The sequence below is a fragment of the Lissotriton helveticus genome, chromosome 7 (genome assembly GCF_964261635.1).
Source record: "Lissotriton helveticus chromosome 7, aLisHel1.1, whole genome shotgun sequence".
Lineage (NCBI taxonomy): Eukaryota > Metazoa > Chordata > Amphibia > Caudata > Salamandridae > Lissotriton > Lissotriton helveticus.
In genome coordinates this window covers 2,028,456-2,050,723 of record NC_136068.1, presented here as the reverse complement: position 1 = coordinate 2,050,723, position 22,268 = coordinate 2,028,456, and the positions used below count along the sequence as shown (strand labels likewise).

The window sequence follows — 22,268 nt, the reverse complement described above, 5'->3', positions numbered from 1 at the left end:
CTGTATGGATGAGTGGCAGCGTGAGTAGCTGTATGGATGAGTGGCAGTGTGAGTAGCTGTATGGATGAGTGGATGTGTGAGTAGCTGTATGGATGAGTGGCAGTGTGAGTAGCTGTATTGGTACTTGAGTGGGCGTGTCAGCGGCTGTATGGGTGGTTGACTGGATGTGTGAGTGACTATGGGTGAATTAGTGGGTTTCTGAATGTCTGTGTGAGTCTGCTTGTTGGGTGAGTGGCCTTTTGAGTGGGGGTTTTGGTTAAGTAAGTTGGTGTGCGAGTGGCTGTTTTGGACAGTATGTCTGTGTGAATGGCGGCATGAGTGAGTGACCGGGTGTGTGAGTATTTGTATGGATGTGTGAATGAGTATGTAAATGGTTGAGTGTGTGAGTGGTTGTACGGGTGAGTGAGTGGCTTTGTTGAGGGGCTGTACGGGTGAATGAGTGGTTGTATGAAGGGCTGTATAGGTGAATAGAGGGGCATGTAGCTGTATGGGTGAGTGGTTGTGAGTGGCTGAATTAGTGAGCAGGTATGTGAGTGGCTCTAGGATGAGTAGGTGGATGTACTTGTATGGGTATGTGCCTGGTGTGGGTGTTTGAGTTGGCGTACAAGAAGCTGTATTGGGGTGTGAGTGGTTCCGGGGATAATCCCGCTATGTGGGACTTACTGGAGGTAACCGGAGGAGTAGTTGGCCCCCATGGACGCTCTGGAGCCAAGAGCACTTTATCCCCCAACTAGTAGTGTGCCAGGAGGTGTGTTTGCAGAGTGGTGGTGAAAGGGAGCAGGGCCTCCGGCAACTTGCTGGGCAAATTTAAGATTTTAAATTTTATTATGTAACAGTGGCTGTGTTGCCCCCTTTCCCTGAGACGATTTTGGCCATGGGGACTGTAACCCCTGGGCCAGCCTTTCTACAATGGGTGAGGGGGACTGCTTGGGGGCCTGGTCTTTTATAGTATTTATACAGTTTTGGCTTTTTGAGGAAGGACGGTGTAGGGGTCCAGCGTCCCCCCCACATTCAATTAAACAAAAGCCCCCCTGGAGGCGGCGGTTGCCGGGGCTGCAGGGTGGCCGAGCCGCCCGTGCATTATTTTACTTTTGTTTGTCCCGGGGAGGTGGCCGTCTCCATGGCGAGGGAGTGCCAGAAGTGCAACCCCGCATATTTAAAAAGCAGTGCCCCGGGACTTGGGCTTCCTCGAAGAAATGTGGGGCCCCATGCTTCCCCACCCCCCAGTTTTTCAGAAATCCGCAGATCCACCCACAATTGTGCGGCAACATTTGCCCCTCAATTGTTTTTTATCCTCCGGCGGGGGGTCTCTGTGGGCCTCCTCCACCAATGCTAGGGGGTCAGGGTATTTCTGTCCTGTCCCTCTTTCTTTAGTTTTTTATGGGACTCCGCTTAAGCCGAGTCCCAAGTGTTGGCAGCAAATCAGATTTCAACAAAGGGGCCGGCTGATTCCTCGGAGGATCCAGTTCCCTATATCTAACAATTTGGATTTCCCTTATTATTTCCAAGGCTACTGAACAGATTTACACCAAATTCTGTCTTTAATTCTGCAGAGAACATTAAATTAAGTGTATTAGATTTGATCTAAATGGCACCTCATTCTAGGACTTTCAAAGACTAACTACTGTGTAAAAATGATTTGCGCTCCAATGCCTCTAAACCTCCTCAAACCATTTATTTTACTCTGCTGTCCACTAGAACACACTAACAATTTTCTCAGACTCCCAGAATACCCCAAAACTGTTGCAGAATGTTTAGTGCTACAATTGTGTGCCTAATTCATGGTTTTCATTTATAGCTGCAAATCAACCAATCAATCATCTTCTGTAACTCAACTCAGCGAGTAGAGCTTCTTGCTCGGAAGATCTCCCAGCTCGGCTATTCCTGCTTCTACATCCATGCAAAGATGATGCAGGTAAGTCCCTTGGGGTGGTGGAAGGGCGGTTTCTCATGCATGATGCACTGTGTCTGGAATTGTTGTGGGATTGCAGTGTTCTGCAACCTCGCTGCATCTGGGCTCCGTCTGCTTGTATTTCAGTATACAGATTATGTGTTTCTGTATCTGGAATGTCCAGTTTGTACCTGCTTGAGTCTCCGTCCAAACTGTTTTTTTTTTGTTTCATTTTTAGGTCAACCTCTGCCAATGTGCTTGCGCATTGCAGATGTCGATCTATAGTAGCTGAAACTAACTCTTTGAACCAAGCGCGGATTCGGATTACATGCAGTTCATGTGCCCGTTCACGCACTTCAGACCTGCCACAGCAATGACGAGAGAGCTTCACACTTCAATGGTTCCCTCCCACCCTTCCTTTGATGTCCGCCGCGTGTGGCCTCTGCCTGTCGCCTCTCCGTCCTTCACAGCCCCTCTCTGTCGTGAATCTTAGCTTAGTAAAGAGGTCTCTGGGTCCTAGCGCGCTCTCGATTTTCTCCTCCAGGATGTCTCCTTTTCAGTTTCTACGTTTGCATCTCTCTCGCACGCCGCTATGTCAAGTTTTCAATGCATCTTACTCCCCTTGCTTGTCTTACTCATTTCGTTTTTCCAGAACTTGTATTACCTGTCTCTTTTTCTTCTGTGTCCTTTTGTTTCTTTATTTCACCCTCTGCTGTTTTTTTTTTTTTACTCTATTCCGTCTTTTTCTTCCCATATTTACCCGGTCTTTTTCTTCCCATATTTACCCGTCGATTACTTTTTGCATTCCTTTCATTTGTATGTTCTGCCCTTTTTCCTATGGATTCTATATTTTGGTCAAACTTTATAATCCTCCAGGGGTTTAAATTCCACATTCTCCTAGCACATTCTCTCAGGGTCGCCAACACAACATCACTCAGGGTCGCCAACACAACATCACTCGGCTCCATCACAGCATCGATCTGTGCAACCATTCAACAACTGGTTCAAATATGTTCTCTCAATGTTTCAAGCTTTATTACAAATGTCGCAATTTTTTAAAAATATTTCAGTTCTGTTATTGCATTTTCGTCACAATAAAATACACTGAACATAATCTTCACAAAAGTTTTAGCTATTGCCATTATAAATTACAATCACTTTTATTTAAGTATTAATTCTTTTAAAAAATTAAGCCATTGTTATTTGTAATATCAATACATCTAAATCACGTAAATACAAAACATGTTGCATTACAAATGCTATAGGTGTCACACTTGCGAAAGTTATAACTATTGGCATTGTAAATGACAAAGCGATTAATTTAGCTATTTTCAAAACCAACACATAAATAAAAAAAATGTCATTTGCAAGACCAATAGCTCAAACTTTCCTAATGCGAGACCTACTGCATTGCAAATGCTTGTTATTTGTTTTATCAGTTAGAAATACAAAGATCCTCATCCTTACAGAGAGGTAGTTTTGCAGCTTGAATCTTTTCTGGATTCACTATGCTGTGTAGTATTCCGCCATCTAGTAATTGGGTCCAGAATTGTAGTATTTATTTTTTATTTATTTATTTATTTTGCTGTTGGTGGGTGTTGACAACCAAGAACCATTTGATGAACTTCTGTGACGTAGACTGGCTTCCTCCGGAAGCTCCCTCCTTTGGTAGCCATCTTCAGATTCTTTTTTTCTGCCGTTGGGTCTGGATCGATACGGAGAAGCTCCCAAGATTGGAGAGAAAAATTGGTAGAACGGTGTCTTCCGCTTTCAACTTTCAATCTACGACGACCGCAGTTCGACGAAGGGAAGAAATCAAGAACTTAATAGACGATCGGAGAATGTACATTCAGAGGGCTCCCTGGGCGTGGTAATGGACAAGACGTCGTATAAGTTATGTAAGAACTACCACCACAAATATGCTCAAAAGGATCGGCACCCTGTCTGTAACCTGTTCCTGCCGCTGGATCATCAAAGCGATGACTGTAACGCCTGCTCCGTCTTCACCCCGAAGACGTTGAGGGCAAGATAAAGGCAGCGATGAGCCAATTACAACATGCAAGACCAAGGACCATCGCTGCGAGACCTGGGCCTCTCCAGTAAGGAGGAAGATAACATCGCCGAAGGACCAGAACGTGTCGAGAAAAGAGAAATCATGGAAGGAGGCAAGAGTCGTCGACCTTTGAAAAAACTAGAAGAGTCTCGAAAATCAGACTGTAGACCTCCAAAGGGATCCTCGGCGTCAAAGCATTTGGCGACCGCAGCTGCATCCAAGCAAAAACAGACCGTAGGATCCATGGATAAGGACTCGAACGGCAGAGGTCCTCGAAAAAACAAAGATGTCGAAAGACAGTCTGGAAAAGAACGCCACGGCGTCTAAGAAAGAGAGACAGCAACAAACCTCAACGACCGGTTCAGCGTTGTCAGCCATAAAACGAAAAATGGAAAATCTCAACGCCGTAACACATGAGGCTAAGGCTGAGATTGAGAGAGAGAAGAAGGCTCAAAACCGAAATGGCAAATATCCTTCAACACAAAAAAGACTTTGAAGAAAGCATGAAGCAATTCAAGATACTGCAGAAAACAAGGGAAACGGAAGCCGAAAGGGTTGCCGCAGAACCAATACTGCCAAGAACCCCTGAACAGATCAAAGAAGAAGAGGAAGGTTCATTCTTCTTCGGGGAAGACGTCGAAGACTAACAAGCATACCCAGAATCGTGAAACTCAGAGAATCAAGAGCTCCAATGGCAAGATCTCGACGCTGAATCACCTGAGGAGGCGGTGGAATCATATCCATTGAGGCCATCACCCCAGATAATCTTGGCATGTGCAATCAGGTGATTAAGAAGGCTGCAAAAACTTATGGGTTTCAGCTAGAGGAAGAAAACCCTTAGTCATGCTTTTTTATTAGAGACTCTGATGTCTACACAATCAAGGAACCAGTTCCTACCAATGCTGCCTAGTATCTAAGACCAGGGGGAAAAGGCATTCAAAGAGCCTGCTTACATGCAAGGCTATAACACCAAGGGCAGAGAAAAAGTATAAACACTCCTCTAAGGACCCTAGATACATCAGGGGATAGGGGCCAGCTGACTATCATTGCCTCAACAGCAAGAAAAAGAGCAAATGTACTTACTGCAGTGGGACCACCTGCAGACGAGGAAAGTAAGAGGATGGACCTCGTAGGAAGGAAGGCGGAGAGAAGCGCAGCTAATCAGTGTCGGCTTTGCAAATTCAAATGCATTGCTGAACAGGCATATGTACAAACATTGAGAAGAGTTAGGAGAACTGTTGCAAAACCTACCAGAACAATTCCAGAAAGGAGCTAGCCACCTGGGGGAAGAGGGTAAAAACATTGCTAATACATGTTTTAAATCAGCCCTTGATCATGCAGAAACGTCTAGCAGGCAAATGATGATTGGCATAACGGGAAGGAGGAACGCATGGCTTAGAATCTCAGGCTTCAAGCCAGAAATGCAAAGCTACATCATTAATTCACCACTTGATGGAGAACAATTGTTTGGAACGGTGGTTGACGAAAAGTTAAATCAACTAAAAAAGGAGAACGAAACCGCAAGATCCATGGGGGCTCTGCAGTCCAGAGGCCTGCGTAGAGACACACCATGGAGAAGACCAGCAGGAAGAGGTTCACACCAACCCACTACCTCACATCAGGTTTACCAGCAGACACACCAAGCGGGAAACCAGGGCACACAGCAGGGACCGCAACAAAGCTGGCAATATCAAGGAAGGGGATCCTTTCTAGGGCGTCTCCGTGGCAGAGGTCGGCCACAAAGAGGTGAACAACAAACCTCTACCAAGTGACTGCACTCACAAGGAGGTACACTCACAAACAGCAGTGAAAGTACACGCAAAAAAGAAGCAGTTACCAAAACAAGAGAAAACCAGTTCACAGTTCCTCCAACATACCACTCCAGTTGGAGGCAGACTAGGAGGCTTTCAACAAAAGTGGAGAGAAATAACCACAGACCAGTGGATTTTAAACATAATACAGTATGGTTACTCTATAGAGTTAACAAAACCTCCACACAGGAGGCCAAAGCAAAGGACACATTCAAAAGAACTTCAGGAAAAACATGCAATAGAACATGTACTGCACAGAGATATGCTCCAAATTCCCAAGGTGGATGGAACATTACTGCCAATATTAGACCTAAGGTTTCTAAACCAGTTTATAAAGACACAAAGATTCAAAATGACTGCACTACAAGAGGCGCTACATCCGTTGCATAGGGGAGATTACATGGAAACAATAGACTTAAAGGATGCGTATTCACACTTCCCAATGAGCAGAAAACACGAAACCGTGTTAAGATTTGTCAAGAACAAACAACACTACTTGTTCAAAGTACTGGCTTTTGGTCTAAAATCCGCACCAAGGGTGTTCACAAAGTGCCTGGCAGCAGTAGCAGCACATCTCAGAAGGCAGGGGATTCATGTTTACCCGTAGTTAGACTGGTTTGTAAGAGGAAACTCTTACAGTCTCTGCAAACAGCATATACAACAAGTGCTAGAGACACTAGTTGAGCTGGGTCTCTCCATACACTGGGAAAAATCATCAATAGAACCGGAACACAAGAAGGTGTTTTTGGACGCAGAGATAAACACTGTTAGGGAAAGCATTCCCGAGCGAGAAAAGGAGATCAGCCCTATTGAAGGAGACTCATCTGTACCAGAAGGGGCATCATCAGACAGTGAGGAAAGCGGGGAAACTACTAGGAATGGCCTCCTGCATTCATTAAGGTCCTAATATTTGTCTGCACAGAAGGCCGTTCCAAGAATGGCTCCGAACTCCATGGTCACAGGCTAGAGGGAGTTGGGAGGATCTAGTGGTTGTCATGCAGACAGTTCATCAGGAGATGGCGTGGTGGAACAAAACAAACACAGGGCAGACTTTTCACACAACCAACTCCGACAGTGACCATAAAAACAGACGCGTCCCTAATAGGATGGGGAGCACATATGAACAATCTGAAAGTAAGGGGATTGTGGGCACCACAGATTGTGCCTAACACATCAATATCTTGGAACTAAAAACAGTGTTCTTAGCCTTAAACGCCTTTCAGAAAGAGCTATACGGGAAAAGGTTGTTGATACAAACAGACAAAACTACAACTATGTTTTACATAAACAAACAAGGAGGGACTCAGTCTGTAGCACTCAACTCTCGCACAACAGATTTGGAGATGGGCAATTCCAAAAAATCCTAGATGCGGGAGGCTCTGCAGCTATCCTGCTATTGGACCTAAGCGCAGCATTCGACGCAGTGAATGACCAGATCTTGATTCATCATCTTGGCAACCTGGGAGCAGCAGGAACTGCTCTGAGTTAGCTGCGCTCTTTCCTGAAAGGACGATCGTTCCAGGTTTTTGAAGAGGGCATGAGCTCCAAACCTTGGCCTCTCCAGTGTGGCTTACCACAGGGCTCATCGTTGAGCCCCACGCTCTTCAACGTGAATATGGCCCCCTTGGCTTCGGTTGTGGCCCAGTTTGGGATCCATATGGTCACCTATGCTGACGACACCCAACTGGTCGTAGCCTTCAACCAATCCACACAAAACCCTACGACCCGGAAAGCATGTCTTACGGAAGTCGTAAAATGGATGGGGTCTTCCCATTTGAAACTAAATGGAGAAAAGACCGACCTTCTGACTATGGGCAATTTTGACAATACGTCGCTCAAATCCATCTGGCCAGCATGCATGGGCCCAGTACCAACCCCTAAGCCGGAAATGAAGAGTCTGGGCATCTGGCTTGACTAGAATCTGACATTCAAAGCACAAGCTAGCAAGACCGTAGCAACCTGCTTTGGCCTAATTCAGAATGGTGACGAAAGTGCTTCCCCTACTCCCTCCCCAAGCCAAGAAGATTATGGTCCAATCTCTTTTACTCTCTAGGTTTGACTATGGCAATGCGCTTTATCTGGGAGCCCCGACCTCCGTGATTAATAAACTGCAGATCATCCAGAACTGCGCAGCCAGACTGTTGACGGGAACTCCCAAAATCCTTTCCGCAAAACCAGCCCTCTGTCTCCTACATTGGCTCCCAGTGAAAGAGCGTGTCCGCTTTAAATCCCTATGCATTATCCATAGATCCCTACAGAGGATAGGCCCTCCTCTGATATCGGCGATAATTCACCCATATAAAGCCAGGAGAAAGCTCCGCTTTGATGAACTTCACCTAATCAAGACCCCAGAATCAAACGAGCCAGAAGTGGCGGCAGACTTTTTTCTCTGAATGCCGGCAGTCTTTGGAACACAGTGCCCCTCCACCTCCGGAAAGAGACCAGTCATCTTGCTTTCAGGAAACCACTTCAAACCCTTCTGTTCCCTTGAATCAATTAATCTGTTGCACCCATTCAGTAGTCATTCCTAGCGCTGGGAGGCCTTCTGGCAGCCATGCGCTCTATTAATGTTTTCATTTCATTTTCATTTCATTTCAAAACAAATAGACATTTTAGCAATACACCTACCAGGGAAGGACAATATAGAAGCAGACAGACTGAGCAGACAAACATCATCCCACGAGTGGGAACTGAACCAAGCCGAAGTGCAAAGAATTTGAAAACAAGCATTTACAATGCAATAATTTTGCCTTTGTTAAAGTTAGAGCTATTGGCATTGCTCTTTACATTATTTTTATTTATGTTTTTTTTAACATAAATAAATGGCATTGTCATTTACAATGCCACTAGCTTTATCTCTCGCAAATGACACCCACAGAGCCCCCCCACACAGCCACACAGAGCCCCCCCCCACACACAGCCACACAGAGCCCCCCACACACACAGCCACACAAAGCCCCCCCCACACACACAGCCACACAAAGCTCCCCACACACCCACACAGCACAAGCAGGCAACAGGGGCACACGGAGGCACAAGCAGGCAACAGGGGCACACGGAGGCACAAGCAGGCAACAGGGGCACACGGAGGCACAAGCAGGCAACAGGGGCACACGGAGGCACAAGCAGGCAACATGGTCATGAAAACAAGCACAAGCAGGCAAAAGGGTCACAAGCATGAATTGTAATTTAGACGGGGCTGAAGTGAAGAACGGTCAATAGGGAAGTAGTGCGGCTGGTGCAGTGGTACCAGGCCGAAAGGTGAGAGGGGCTGTCTGCACCCCAGTTTGGACAGTTCCCACTACCTAACAGGGATTGGTGGGAGGGGGGCGTACTTCTTGCTTGCTTGCTTTAGGGCTGTTACTTCGGGGACGCAGTGCACGCTGCTGCCTGCTGCCGCCGGGACACAACAACAGGCTGGGAGAGGACAGGCTAGGAGAGGGCAGGGAGGGGACAGGCTGGGAGAGGGCAGGCTGGGAGAGGGCAGGCTGGGAGAGGGCAGGCTGGGAGAGGGCAGGGAGGGGACAGGCTGGGAGAGGGCAGGGAGGGGACAGGCTGGGAGAGGGCAGGCTGGGAGAGGGCAGGCTGGGAGAGGGCAGGGAGGGGACAGGCTGGGAGAGGGCAGGCTGGGAGAGGGCAGGGAGGGAGAGGGCAGGGAGGGGACAGTCTGGGAGAGGGCAGGTTGGGAGAGGGCAGGTTGGGAGAGGGCAGGTTGGGAGAGGGCAGGTTGGGAGAGGACAGGCTGGAAGTGGACAGGCTGGAAGTGGACAGGCTGGAAGTGGACAGGCTGGAAGTGGACAGGCTGGAAGTGGACAGGCTGGAAGTGGAAAGGCTGGGAGAGGACAGGCTGGGAAAGGGCAGGCTGGAAGTGGACAGGCTGGGAGAGGACAGGCTGGGAAAGGGCAGGGAGGGGACAGGCTGGGAGAGGGCAGGGAGGGGACAGGCTGGGAGAGGGCAGGCTGGGAGAGGGCAGGGAGGGGACAGGCTGGGAGAGGGCAGGCTGGGAGAGGGCAGGGAGGGAGAGGGCAGGGAGGGGACAGTCTGGGAGAGGGCAGGTTGGGAGAGGGCAGGTTGGGAGAGGGCAGGTTGGGAGAGGGCAGGCTGGAAGTGGACAGGCTGGAAGTGGAAAGGCTGGGAGAGGACAGGCTGGGAAAGGGCAGGCTGGAAGTGGACAGGCTGGGAGAGGACAGGCTGGGAAAGGGCAGGGAGGGGACAGGCTGCTTATATTGATTTTCTGCCACTTCGGTGACCTGCAGATCCACCCGAAGTGTGGCCCCTTGCAGAATTGCGTTAGTTAGAGCCACAAGGCTGAAGAGAGAAAAAAAAAAGGAGGGGGTTGGTTGCGGGGCTTAAGCTGTGTGCTGCTGGGCGCCGAACCCCCTGCCTGACGTGCTGGGGGGGGGGGGGGGATATGCAGGGAGGGAGAGAGATTGATAGATACATTTATCTGCTTAAACTGCCTTTTTATATATGTTTTACTATAATAATGCCAACATGTTCACAATCTCTTTCTCACTCGATCTTGTTCATCTGCGTGCTTCATGGTTGCCATGCCTCACAAGTGTACCCCATAGTTAGTCTATTATGTATTATTAAATGATTACTGGGACACTGCTCGGAAGCCCGGATGAGTTATCAAGGGAAGTAGCATAGACAGTGAGGTCAACAGAGCATTGGCAGGTTTAATAAAACAGACCTTTTTGCCGAATGCTGCATACTGTTTAAACTTGTCATGTAAAACAAGGTGAGAGTGTGGTGAAAGGGAAGAGTGAGTGACGGGATGAGAGTATGAGCAGAAGAGAGAGAGGCCGTGAGAGAAGGAGAGTGTGGTGAAAGGGAAGAGTGAGTGACGGGATGAGAGTATGAGCAGAAGAGAGTCCGTGAGAGAAGGAGAGTGTGGTGAAAGGGAAGAGTGAGTGACGGGCTGCCGAAGATCACACGCGGTCCCTCGCCTCATGATTGGTTTCCCTGTGTCTCACATTACCCAGAGCAGGGCTGCTCCCCAGTGTGAGGGATCGCGGATTGCAGTGGTGCTGGGGGTGGGGGTGGGCGTCTGTGGGGCACCTCCCTGCCTGCTGCCCCCCTCCCTGAAGTGTATGCATCTCAGCTGGAGCCGCAGCTTGTCAAACTTCACTCCCCCTTCCTCCTGCACCCCCGCCCCAGGCCCTCGCAGCTGGCTCTCGACCCCTTCCCGCCCCTGAGGTGCTACTTGTACACACTCACGGGAGCCAGAAAACCCTCCTCTCAGTTCTCCATTTATTTGTATTTTTTCAGTTTTATATAGCGCGAACTCCGCGGTATTAGAGCGCTCTGTGCATGTGCCTACACAAGGCCAGTGTTTGTTTTAAAGGTAACGGGGAAATTAAATGATGTGCCCAGAATCACGGGCTGTAGAGCCGGCGCCGAGACTCAAGCCTGGCTGGCTCCACAGTTCTCAATAGCTCTATCGTAATGCCTCATCTTCTCCAGTTTTGTTCCCGATATTGGTGATAATTCTGGCTTTCAGGATGAGTGCAGATGTGCTACCGCGTGCTTTGTCTGTGACCCGCCCCGCGGCCACCGATCTAAAAACAGAAAGTGCAACACCGGGTCAAAGTACTGCCTGAAAAAACATCTTTAATACTAGTATAAGCATCAGAACATTTAGAGAGCATGATTTGTAACTCGAGAAGAATGCGTTGCTCACCAAACCGCTTAGCACGCTGGGACTTGTAGTTTAGTATGACAAAAGTAGACCAATGACGTGAAGGTGGAGAAAAAAATAAATCGAGGACAGGGCTGGATTAGCTGTTGGCGACTGAACCGGCCTAACTTCAGAGCTTTGCCTAAAATTATATTTGGACACGGACAGCGGGAGGGGGAGGCGGGAACGGACAGCGGGAGGGGGGGTAACGGACAGCGGAGGCGGGGCAACGGACAGCGGAGGCGGGGCAACGGACAGCGGAGGCGGGGCAACGGACAGCAGAGGCGGGGCAACGGACAGCAGAGGCGGGGCAACGGACAGCGGGAGGCGGGACAGCGGGAGGCGGGGCAACGGACAGCGGGACGGGGGCAACAGACATCGGGACGGGGGCAACAGACATCGGGACGGGGGCAACAGACATCGGGACGGGGGCAACAGACATCGGGACGGGGGCAACAGACATCGGGACGGGGGCAACAGACATCGGGACGGGGGCAACAGACATCGGGACGGGGGCAACAGACAGCGGGAGGGGGGCAACAGACATCGGGACGGGGGCAACAGACAGCGGGAGGGGGGCAACAGACATCAGGAGGGGGGGCAACAGACATCGGGAGGGTGGGCGGGAACCTAACGCTCTGCGCTGAAAACCACATTTCTTGCAAGCAGAGGCTGCCTTCCATTTGCCTCTCCCCTGCATCTGCCCTGCTTCCCCCGGGGCTCGCTGCGTAACAAACTTAAATGCCTCTGCCATTCAATGAAAGGCATGCTTGTCAGCTAAAGGGAGTTAAAATCCTCCAGCGAACGGAAAAAATAGAAGGTAATGTAACGATTTCAGTTACATCCAACAGTGCTCGCCTCGGAAGCAAAAAAGCACAACACCACGAAGGCATCCCTTAAAGACACGAAATTCCAATGGCAGCAGCCCTGCAGCTTGGTTTGACCTTCATGCCCTTTCCCGCAGATCGGTCCGGCTCGCCGAGCTCCTCATGCCGCCATGTTGGGGTCAGGCAGCGTATTCTTGAACCCTCCCCAAGTCTCCCTCAGGCCGTTATTGCTGCCGCCAATGAGACCACCAGGCTCCGGGATGTTTCCTAAATGTGAAACCGGGGTCCCAGAGCGGCCAGACCCCCTGGGTCCGCAAAAGAGAAATCAACGCGGCAGGCTACTGCCCGGGCGCCGCGTGAGACAGGAGCAGGAAGGCAGGTGCCGGCAATGCCGGACCAGATTCGGGGGCGTTCCCGGCTTTTGGCTGACGTAGCGTGACGTAGCCAAAAGAGAAAAATTCTCGGGAACGCCCCCGAATCTGGTCCGAGATTGACGGACAGAGCCTTCTCCCAATGGCTAGCCTCCATTTATGGAGCTAGCCAATGGGAGGAGGGGGCGGATACCCGACCCCACAGAGCAAAACATAAGATTTTGCTAGCACATGCGTACTTCGTACGCATTGCCTAGGCAAAACCTAAAAATGGGGGACACCAGAAATAGACCTTTTTGCAACACCCCATAATGCAAAATGGCAAAACTTCGCATCCAGGCAACCCTGCAACCAGTCCCTAGGGAATGCGCTATGGATAGATTGGTCAGGTTTATTTGCGTACGCTTTTCCCCCAATACCATTACTGAACAAAGCAAGTGCAGAGTTGGAAAAATGACAGTGATTCTCATAACACCACAATGGGCCATCTGGAAATCTCACAAGGAACAATGCACAAACTTCCAAAAAGAAAACATTTGCTGACAATGCTGTACAGGAAAGTGCTTCATCCAGAACCATAGAGCTTAGGCCTGGCGTCTTGGCTCCTGAGGTCTTAGAATTCGCACATCTTAAACTACCAGTTCTAAGAGAAGCTAGTAAACCAAGAACAAGAAAATGTTACACAGCAAAATGGAAAAGGTACACCCTATGGTGTCTTCAAAGGCATTTTCAAGAAAGATTACAAAAGAAAGACCGTACTAAAATACCTCACACATTTACTACAAAGTAAATTATGTTTTTCATTACTGAAAGTACATTTAGCAGCGATTGTGGCGTATACAAGAGGGGAAACTGGGAAGATCTGCTTCACCTCACATGTGGTCAAGAGGTTCCTGGAAGGTGCGAAGAGGATTGCACCACCAAAGATGGTACCAGCACCATTGATGAGAGCACCTTTCGAACCACTACACAAAGCAACGCTACAAATGCTTACAATAAAGACGCCATTTTTAGTGACAATCCCATCCCAAATGCCAAATTTCTTTCAAAACCCGAAGAACAAAGCAGGAAGAGCTTTGCACACACTCGACGCAAGAAGAGCAGCCCTGTATTACGTGGAAAAAACTAAAGAATACAGAAAATAAAACCGTTATTTGTATCCGTTGCAAAAAGTTTTATTGGTAGACCAGTAACCAAGTGCACAATCGCAAGATGGATAGCACGAGCCATACAATTGTGCCACAAACAAACAGGACAAACATTACAAGGGGCGCCACAGGCGCATTCCACAAGAAAGAAAGAAGCAACTATTGCATTTCTTGCTAACCCTCCAATCCAAGACATTTGCATGACTGCAACATGGTCTTCTGTACACACATTCACCAAACATTACTGTGTAGACATTCAAATGGACAAAGAAGCACAAGTAGGACAAAAGGTCTTACAGCATCTATTTACAAACCTAAGTTAATCTTCCACCCAGCCACCACAAGTCTGGCAACTGCTACAAAGTCTATGCAGAGCATAGTGAATCCAGAAAAGATTCATGCTGCAAAACCAAGTTTCTTACCTGTTGGTGTAGTTTTGCAGCCTGAAGAATTCTCTGGATTCACTAGCAAACCCACTCTCCTCCACCAAGGAAGAGAACTAACAGGAGGAGCGAAAGAGAAAAGACTAGAAAAATCCCCCCAAAAAAGAAACCAGCTGGCTACCAAGGGTGGGAGCTTCCGGAGGAAGCCCGTCGACGTCACAGAAGGGCACCAAATGGTGCTAAGTCGTTGACGCCCACCAACAGCAAACAAAAACAAGCATTTGCAATGCAATAGGTCTCGCTTTCACGCGAGTTTGAGCTATTGACATTGCAAATAACAATACCTTTTAGTGTGTTTTCGTTTTAAAAACATAAATAAGACATTCTTATTTACAATGCTAATAGCTTAAACTCGAGTAAATGCGATACCTATTATATTGCAAATGCTTGTTCTTTCAGTGATCAGGCCTAATTGTGTTCCCAATCCGACCCCGGAACAAAGCCCATGCACATTTCTTGTGTCCTAACCAGTGGACTAATGCAGTTGTGCCCTGCTGCAGAATTAGGCCAGGTGCACCCGACGCTCCTTGTGTCACAGAAGTTCATAGACTTGAGGCTGATTTAGACCCCTTACGGGTCTGTGTTCTGCCCTGGGCATTACACGCGTCACAAATACTCCATGAGCCCCTGGCCTAGCGCTTGGTATTACAAACAGCTATAATTGTGCTGCAGTGGGGCCTTTACCGCCTGAGCCTGGTGCCACTGCACTTGCTTTACTGACGGTTTAAAGACATTACGAGAATAATACAGATGCAGATGTAGGGTACCTGGTTGTGTTCATCCAGTATTAGAAACTCTCATCATATTGGTTTATTACATGAATAATCTGGGTGTGGTGCAAGCAGCGTTCCGTGAGGGACGGGTTATAAATGCATTCTAGGGTGTGTGCTTTGTTCTGACGAATGAAAGGTGGAAGGAGAACGAGCGCGTTATACAAACAGCCTGCAGTTTAGTTTTATTAACAGCTTCAGTACAGATACATGTGACCCACCACCTGAGGGAAGTTAGGAGGGCTGGTAATCCTTGAACAGGCTTTGAACGCTAGATGCAGTTTCTCATTGAAAGGAAAAGCGTCCTTAGCACGCAATGAAATATGAATACGCTATAGAACTCAGCATGTTGTTTTATAAAGAAATGGGCATTTCGCAAGTTAGGTTTTCTAATAATGGACGCATTACAACATATGTCACGCGAAGCGTGTTTACAAGCTAAGCTGTTTAAAGAGAAACAAATAGGTGATGAAAAGCGCTGGCTTACCAGACGAGGATTTACTGACTATACACGACATTTTGATAATTGTATGGGTGTTTTGGACAAGCACTGACTAATAACGAGGCATGGAACGCAGGCGAGAGAGGCGGGCTCTACTTTGATAGGCAGGAGCCTGCGAAGTTCCGGGAGATTCCCCGCCTCTGTAGCAGGCTAGCAGTGACGTAGCTCCGGAGCGCGGCACCTTGGAGGCAGAGGGAGCTCAGAAGAAAGCAGGGATTCTGGGAGTGATGGGGTTCCCGGGAGAGAGCAGGCAAGGCATAACTGTGCGAGGAAGGTTCTTCAACTTACAGAACATCCCGTAGCAGCGCAGCGAGAAAAGAGCCTGGTGAGTGGGGGGGGTGTGCGCGTGTGTGGGTGTAGCTGTGTGTGTGTGTGCGCGTGTGTAGCTGTGCTTGTATATATGTGTGGCTGTGTGTCTGTTAGCTGTGCATGTGTATATGTGGGGATGCGTGTCTGTGTGCGTGCGTCCTGATGCATTGTGCCTACGTGTGTGCGTGGGTGTATGTATGTGTGTGTGTGTGTGCGCGCGAGTAAGAGAGGCGAGAGGCTGACTTGATGTGAATGTGAGACAGGAGATGTGCACGGCGCCGGGCTGGGCATGCGCGCCCACGAGGTGAAATCGCCGAGGGCTCGCGCATGCACATCCCCTGTCTCGCATTCCCGGCAAGCCGACAGCAATAGGTCTTTCGCTGGACAGCGAGACCTAAAAAGACTACTACAATTCCGGACCCAACCACTAGATGGCAGAATAATCACAGCATAGTGAATCCAGAAAATTCTTCAAGCTGCAAAACTACACCAACTGGTAAGAAACTATTTGTTTCCTAGCAACATCAGTTGGCAAGGAATAAATCAGTGGAATGATGCTTTGCACCTCTGCAGCTCCTGGTGATACAATTCTTCTATCCCTAAGACAACACTATTCTTAATTGTCTTGCTTTTGTGCCACATCACCAGGTGTCCATGTACAATGTGTTACATCGCAGATGTAGGCTATGGAGGTATCTGAAGTTCACGCATCCTCGCATGCTACAGCAGATGGCAGTTAATTGCTCAATTCGACATTTCATGTTAGTGTTACCATTTTGCAGTTTATCCTGCAAAGTTCATGTGGCTGAGCTGAGTAAGTGTGACTTCAGTGGACGTCAGAGGTCCCTGGGTCTTGACGACAGCCACGTCATTGCAGTGTGAAGTTTGAGGTGCTTGTGACAGTAGATAAAATAAGCCAGCCACTGTTTACATTTTGGGGATCTGTCCCTTCCTCAGCATTATGCTGCCTGTCTCTTAGCAAATACGAGTGCCATGGTGATGAATTTCCTACATGGAGTCTACATCCTTTACCCACCTCTGGAGGGCGATTCTAGGGTCCGTTTATATAGTACAGAATGGCACGGCGATCAGGGTTGTCGTGATTTCACACTAGTGTGCCACAGACCCATGCCAGATGTGGAAAAAAAGGAATAAATATATGAAATAAAAATGCTTCCCCGAAGCTGCATCACATATAATTTGAATCTTTCCTGATCCCGGGTTGATTCTACATCCAAGCTGTGCTTGTGACACCCACTTCTGTTTCAGCATTTCGACTGTGTCACACATCGCTGTTAGTCAGCATCTGGACTGTTACACCTGCTCGAGATTCTGCATCGGGCTGTATGTTACTTGTCTTTCTCCTTCTAGACTGTGCTGTTGTGACTCAGTATCTAATCGACACCGCTAGAGGGACTAGCTATTGCATTGTATGTGGAGGATGTATACTCTTGCACACGTTTCCATTTTATAGAATGTACTTTAAATTAAGTGTCTGTTTTTCAGGAATACCGGAATCGTGTTTTCCATGACTTCCGCAATGGTCTGTGTCGGAATCTAGTCTGCACAGGTGAGTTCAATATTGGAATCTTGGCAGCCTTTGCGTATGTGAGGTCTCATGCAGGATTGATGTGCACAAAAGTTGTCGAACATGTTTCAAACTTGCCTGCAACTAAATTACTATTCAGCTGTGGAGGAAGCAGCCTCCTTATATAATATACCAAAAAGAGGTATACTGTGCAAAGAGTCCATGTATTCCCTTCTAAGTGGACAGGGGCTTCCTCTATCATTCCCAAGGTGCTCCTGTAGGGGGTAGTGTGGTCGAGCAGCCTCAGTCATATCAGAGGAGAGTGTTAGACATCTGCAGTACACACCCCGTCAATCAATGATGCACACGACTCCAGGAGGAGATCCACACCAATTTGTAAAAATAGCACGTATCTTCATATATATATTTAGGCATCTGGATCAAAATGATCAGGTGAGTACATTTCGAGATAGAACTACTTTGTTTTCAAAAGTCGACTCAGTGAAATGTCCAGAGGCTGTAATGTTCTCCTGTGGGAAGAAAAACAAATACGGCATACAGGTAGAGTGCAGCGACTTACAAGATCAATCTCCTGGACGTAAGGTGAGTATGGGGCAGGGTCCAAGCAGCACAGAGAGGTCACACCAGGTGGCACTGGGGCAGCCAGGTGTAGAGGGGCAATACAGCTTTGGGCGCCCAGTGTTAGTCTGTGGGGATCAGTCTTCATGAAAAGAGGCTGCAGGCTTGGACTGGGAGGCCAGTCTGCCTGAACCAACAGTGGGGACTCAGGCCTCACAATGCTCGGGCCGTGGGGACTCCCTTGGTCCTCTTCTCCCCTTGCCAGGGGTGACGTGTGCAGAGATGTCCTTAGGCGTCGGGTTATTGTCACCGGAGTCAGTCGCGGTAGAGGGGGTCTGCACACAGACACTGAAGACGGCGTTAAGTCAACAGCAGGGAAACCCAAGGTGGGCTTTGAGTCTGGAGGCTCTGGGGACCAGGCTAGCACTGTCTGCCCACTGCAACCTGGTCTTAGCGGATCTGGTGCAGTCGTGCTTTCCGGCACCGGGTCTTTGCGGTCCAGAGTCTTCCCAGCTCTCTCTTTGGTACCTACAGGGTGCAGGGGAACTGCTCCACGGGAGTTCCTGAGTCTTTGGAGAAGTGCTGTCAGTCCTCCCAGGCTTTTCAGAATCAGCAGCTTGCAGGGTGAGGTGACTTTGCCGAACTGTTCGCCTATTCTCATCAGTTGCACTAGTGTTGGCACCAAGTCAGTTGCTTCTTCAGTTCTTGCTTTTTGCAACTATTCATTCCTTCTTTGGTCAGCAAGATCTGATTTCCTGGTCCCCGGGGCTCCCGTAAATCCTGGTATTAGGGGCTTTAGGGCCTACTTACCCCTGGAGTCACTCTGCCCCCTATATTACCTATGGGAAGTGGGCATAACCTTGTCCCAGAAATGGCAGACTCTGAAATGTCATATTCACTTCAGGTAGCCCACCATAGGGGTGGAACTAGCCTGAAGGTGATCATGCCTCTCTAAATATTATTTTTTTCAGCCGTGCCCATGCCTCAAACGAGCCCTGGTCAATAGTGGTCGGCATCCTTTCTTGTGAAGGAAGCCAGATTTGCATACCAAAGGTCTTTAAAGGTCACTGCCTTGGAATGCTAATTTGCCGTCCCCTTGTGGGAGGGGTATAAACGCCCTCTGCCAGAAAAGGCTATATCCCGGAGGTCAAAGGTCCCCACCCCTGGGGGTTAGAAACCAGTCTGTGGTGGCAGGCTGGCTTAGGCCTGTCTGCAACTCACTAGTAGTTGGTAGGTTTTCAGGGCGCACCTCCAAGGTGCCCTTTGGGTGCATGTATTAATAAATCCATCACTGGAGTCAGTGTGGATTTGATGATGCAAGATTGTATTGAAGCCAGCATGTAGCCGCATTGACCTCCTCCATCTTTAGTTTACTGGCCTGGGCTGCCACGACATTTGCTATCCATTTACAGTGGTTGTTTAGTCTCTGTACTCACACCAGGTAAAGCTACCAAGGCAGTCGAGCTGCACATTTGCAAGAAAAAAAGCTCTTGGTTTGTCTGGTTTTGATTTGCTCAGGTGAATCCCATACAGTTTGCAGAGGTTCCATTTTTCCTCTGGTTCTTCGATGGAGGGCGTCTTTAAGACCCACGGAGGGTCTGATTCACAGAGATATTTCCTGCCTCTTTGACTGAGCATTCAGCAAAACAAGCATCAACATTGTCTTTGCTAGTTTCTCCTGCCTGTCAACATTTCCAGGCAATTTTGTGTAAGTAAGAGAAAGCATTTATGTGAGGAGTGCAACCTAAATAGCTGTTATAATGAAGTATTTGATAATATTTGGGGCTCAATTCCAGCCCAGGTCACAGTCCGGCAACACTCAATGGAGCTAAATAAATTCCTATGTTGAATTGCCTGAAGGTCCATATAAACTCACTGTTTGTGCACCCAACATCATTCATTCTAAATGTTATTTGCTGTTTATTCAAAAGAAATTGTATTTTAGTTCCTAGGCTAATCTGACCTTTTTTCTCAGTTTTTTTATTCACGCTTTTCTGACATCCATCATATTAAGAAATGAGGAGTAATATTTTAAAGATACCTTGTCAGCTAATACAGCACAGCAATTACATTCAGACATTAGTTTCCTACAGTAAGTTATATTTTCTAGTAACGTAACAAAGAGTAAATGATTCTTTGCTGGCTGCACTTTGCAGCTGCAGGAGGTCCAGTTTCCTCAATCTTCAGACCGATCGAATTCTCGCCACCCCAGCTCCTGTTTATAGAGAGCGTTTCGGACGGACAGTTGCAGCTCTTGACTCTCCTGAAAGACTTACTGGTTCTGAATATTGTTCAAAGTGGCAGTGCCTTCAATGTCGAGACTCTGCTTCCAAAGAAGCCACCAACTCGATCCAGGTGTTTCTGAAGCTGCTGGTGCATGAAGTTCATGCACAACAAGAAAAGCAAGATGTGTCCAAATCACAAAGGAGGGTGGGTGCAATTTTCTCCTTTGAGATAAGAGCCCCAAAGAAAAGTACAGGTCCATAATTGGTCAGAACAGCCCATATTTGACAGAGGAGTCAAACGTTCAGTTTGCTGCCCTTTTATCAGACATGTCTGCATTTCCTTGAAATGTTATTGTTGAGGTGGGTTTCACACAACTCTCTGCCTTTGTTGCTACCACCTCATGGTCGGGTCATGATAACATCTGTGGTCTTTCTAAGTCCTAAAACCCTTGATTTCCTCTTAAATAGGATAGCAACAAGGTAGCTTTCACTTAAGTCTCATCTGTTCTAGTCCTTCTGTGCTGTTGTAAGGCGCTTCCAAAAAGTCACAAGGTTGTCTCGGAATGCATGCTGATTGGAGACTTACCAGATTACTCATTGATACTAGATCTTCGCGGTTGTGCTCAGCCAATGCCACTCTTGCTGGGATGCAGTGCTTCAACCTGATCCCTGCGTAGGATCAGTGTGAGGGGGACAGAGACCATCTCTGTGTGGGCTGTGACCACATGACATGGCTTCGACATCTGTCACACACTGACCTGCTGTAGCTTCTTCAAACCAGTGGGTGTAACACACAGGCCTTGCTGATGCAATACTCTGCTATGCTGACAGGCTGGAAGAGTTGAATGTAGTGGCAGCGGTGACGTGATGCAGAGAGAAATAACTCTTAAGTGTTAGGTGTACAGATGTACTCAAAGAAAAGTAACATCTGCCTCAGTTTGCTATCTGTTTACATGCATCCATGGCAAACATATTCACATCACTTCCAATTCACTGTGCAGGTTTCATCACAGAGGGCTAGCAGGCCTCTTCCTAATTCATGGCACAGGTGAAAAGGTCTGTCCGTCAACGCTCAGCCCGCAGCAAACACCCCTTCTGGCAAGGTCTGGAATTGGGAACAGTTCCTTCCACATCAAAAGAAGGGCGGGCAGTCCATCTGCAGTGGGTTTGAGATTTCTTCTGTGAAAGCAGCATGGAAAATCATCCTGGGAACCTTTCACAGGATACAGATCTTTCCGCACAGGAAAACGTGGATCATCCGTCAAATGATGCATCAAAATTAGGGTGTCCAGGAAGCTGGCTCTGTACGGGATATTGGCACTAGGTGGTAATGCCGAGCAGAGTCCAGGGCAGTGTACAGGGCTCAGTGTAAAACCCAACCTGCTCTATTAGTGGGGGTGTGGTGAGCAGCCTTAGGCCTAACACAGAGGAGTGTAAGGCATTTATTGCACAACGGTGATCAATAAAGGACACACGACCCAAGAAGGAGACACACGACTCAAGAAGGAGATCAAGACCAATTTTATAAAATGATACTTCCTACTTTATTTTAATACCCAGTTCTTTGTAATAAAGTAGGTCAATTTTTTATTAAAATACATTTCACTTTTAAAAATCGACACTGAACCCTTTTGCTGCTAGGCCTTTCCCTCCCTTGTGCTAAGCCTTTTTTTGGCTATTTGGGGTAGTTTGCGATTAGGCCTCGTTAACTTTTTGTCCACATAAGATATCCAGGCCAAATTTTCATCCCTTTCTTCCAACATCATGGGGATTTAAGGGTACCCCGGGTTTGAGCAAATGTTTTTTTAGGGGGCGGGGGGGTGATTGTGGAAATAGTGCTGCAGAAGAAAGTGTCCGGTTTTATCGCTGCCAATGGTATCAACAAAGGGTTTGTGGTGCTGAAATCACCATCTTCCCTGCTTTCAGGGACAAGCAGACTTTTGGCAGAAAACCAACCTTTTCTACACAGTTTTGGCATTTGACTGGGACATAGCCTATTTTTGTGCTTTCAGCCTCCTTCCAGTTAGTGGTAGAATGGGTGTGAAAGCAATAATGGATCCTGGAAAGCTACACATTTTAGAAAAAAAGACAAAATTCTGAGTTCAGCAAGGGGTCATTTGTCTAGATC

At 48.0% G+C, this 22,268-nt stretch overlaps 1 protein-coding gene across 2 annotated transcripts in view; it reads left to right on the top strand.

Annotated features, from left to right (window-relative positions):
- Positions 1–22,268, top strand: part of LOC144767918 (putative ATP-dependent RNA helicase DDX6) — a 189,064-nt gene that overhangs the window by 113,335 nt on the left and 53,461 nt on the right. For both annotated transcript variants that reach the window (XM_078651257.1, XM_078651256.1), the window contains exons 10-11: positions 1,799–1,915; positions 17,315–17,378. In XM_078651257.1, coding sequence (XP_078507383.1) covers positions 1,799–1,915; positions 17,315–17,378 — 181 coding nt within the window. The remainder of the gene's footprint in view (positions 1–1,798; positions 1,916–17,314; positions 17,379–22,268) is intronic.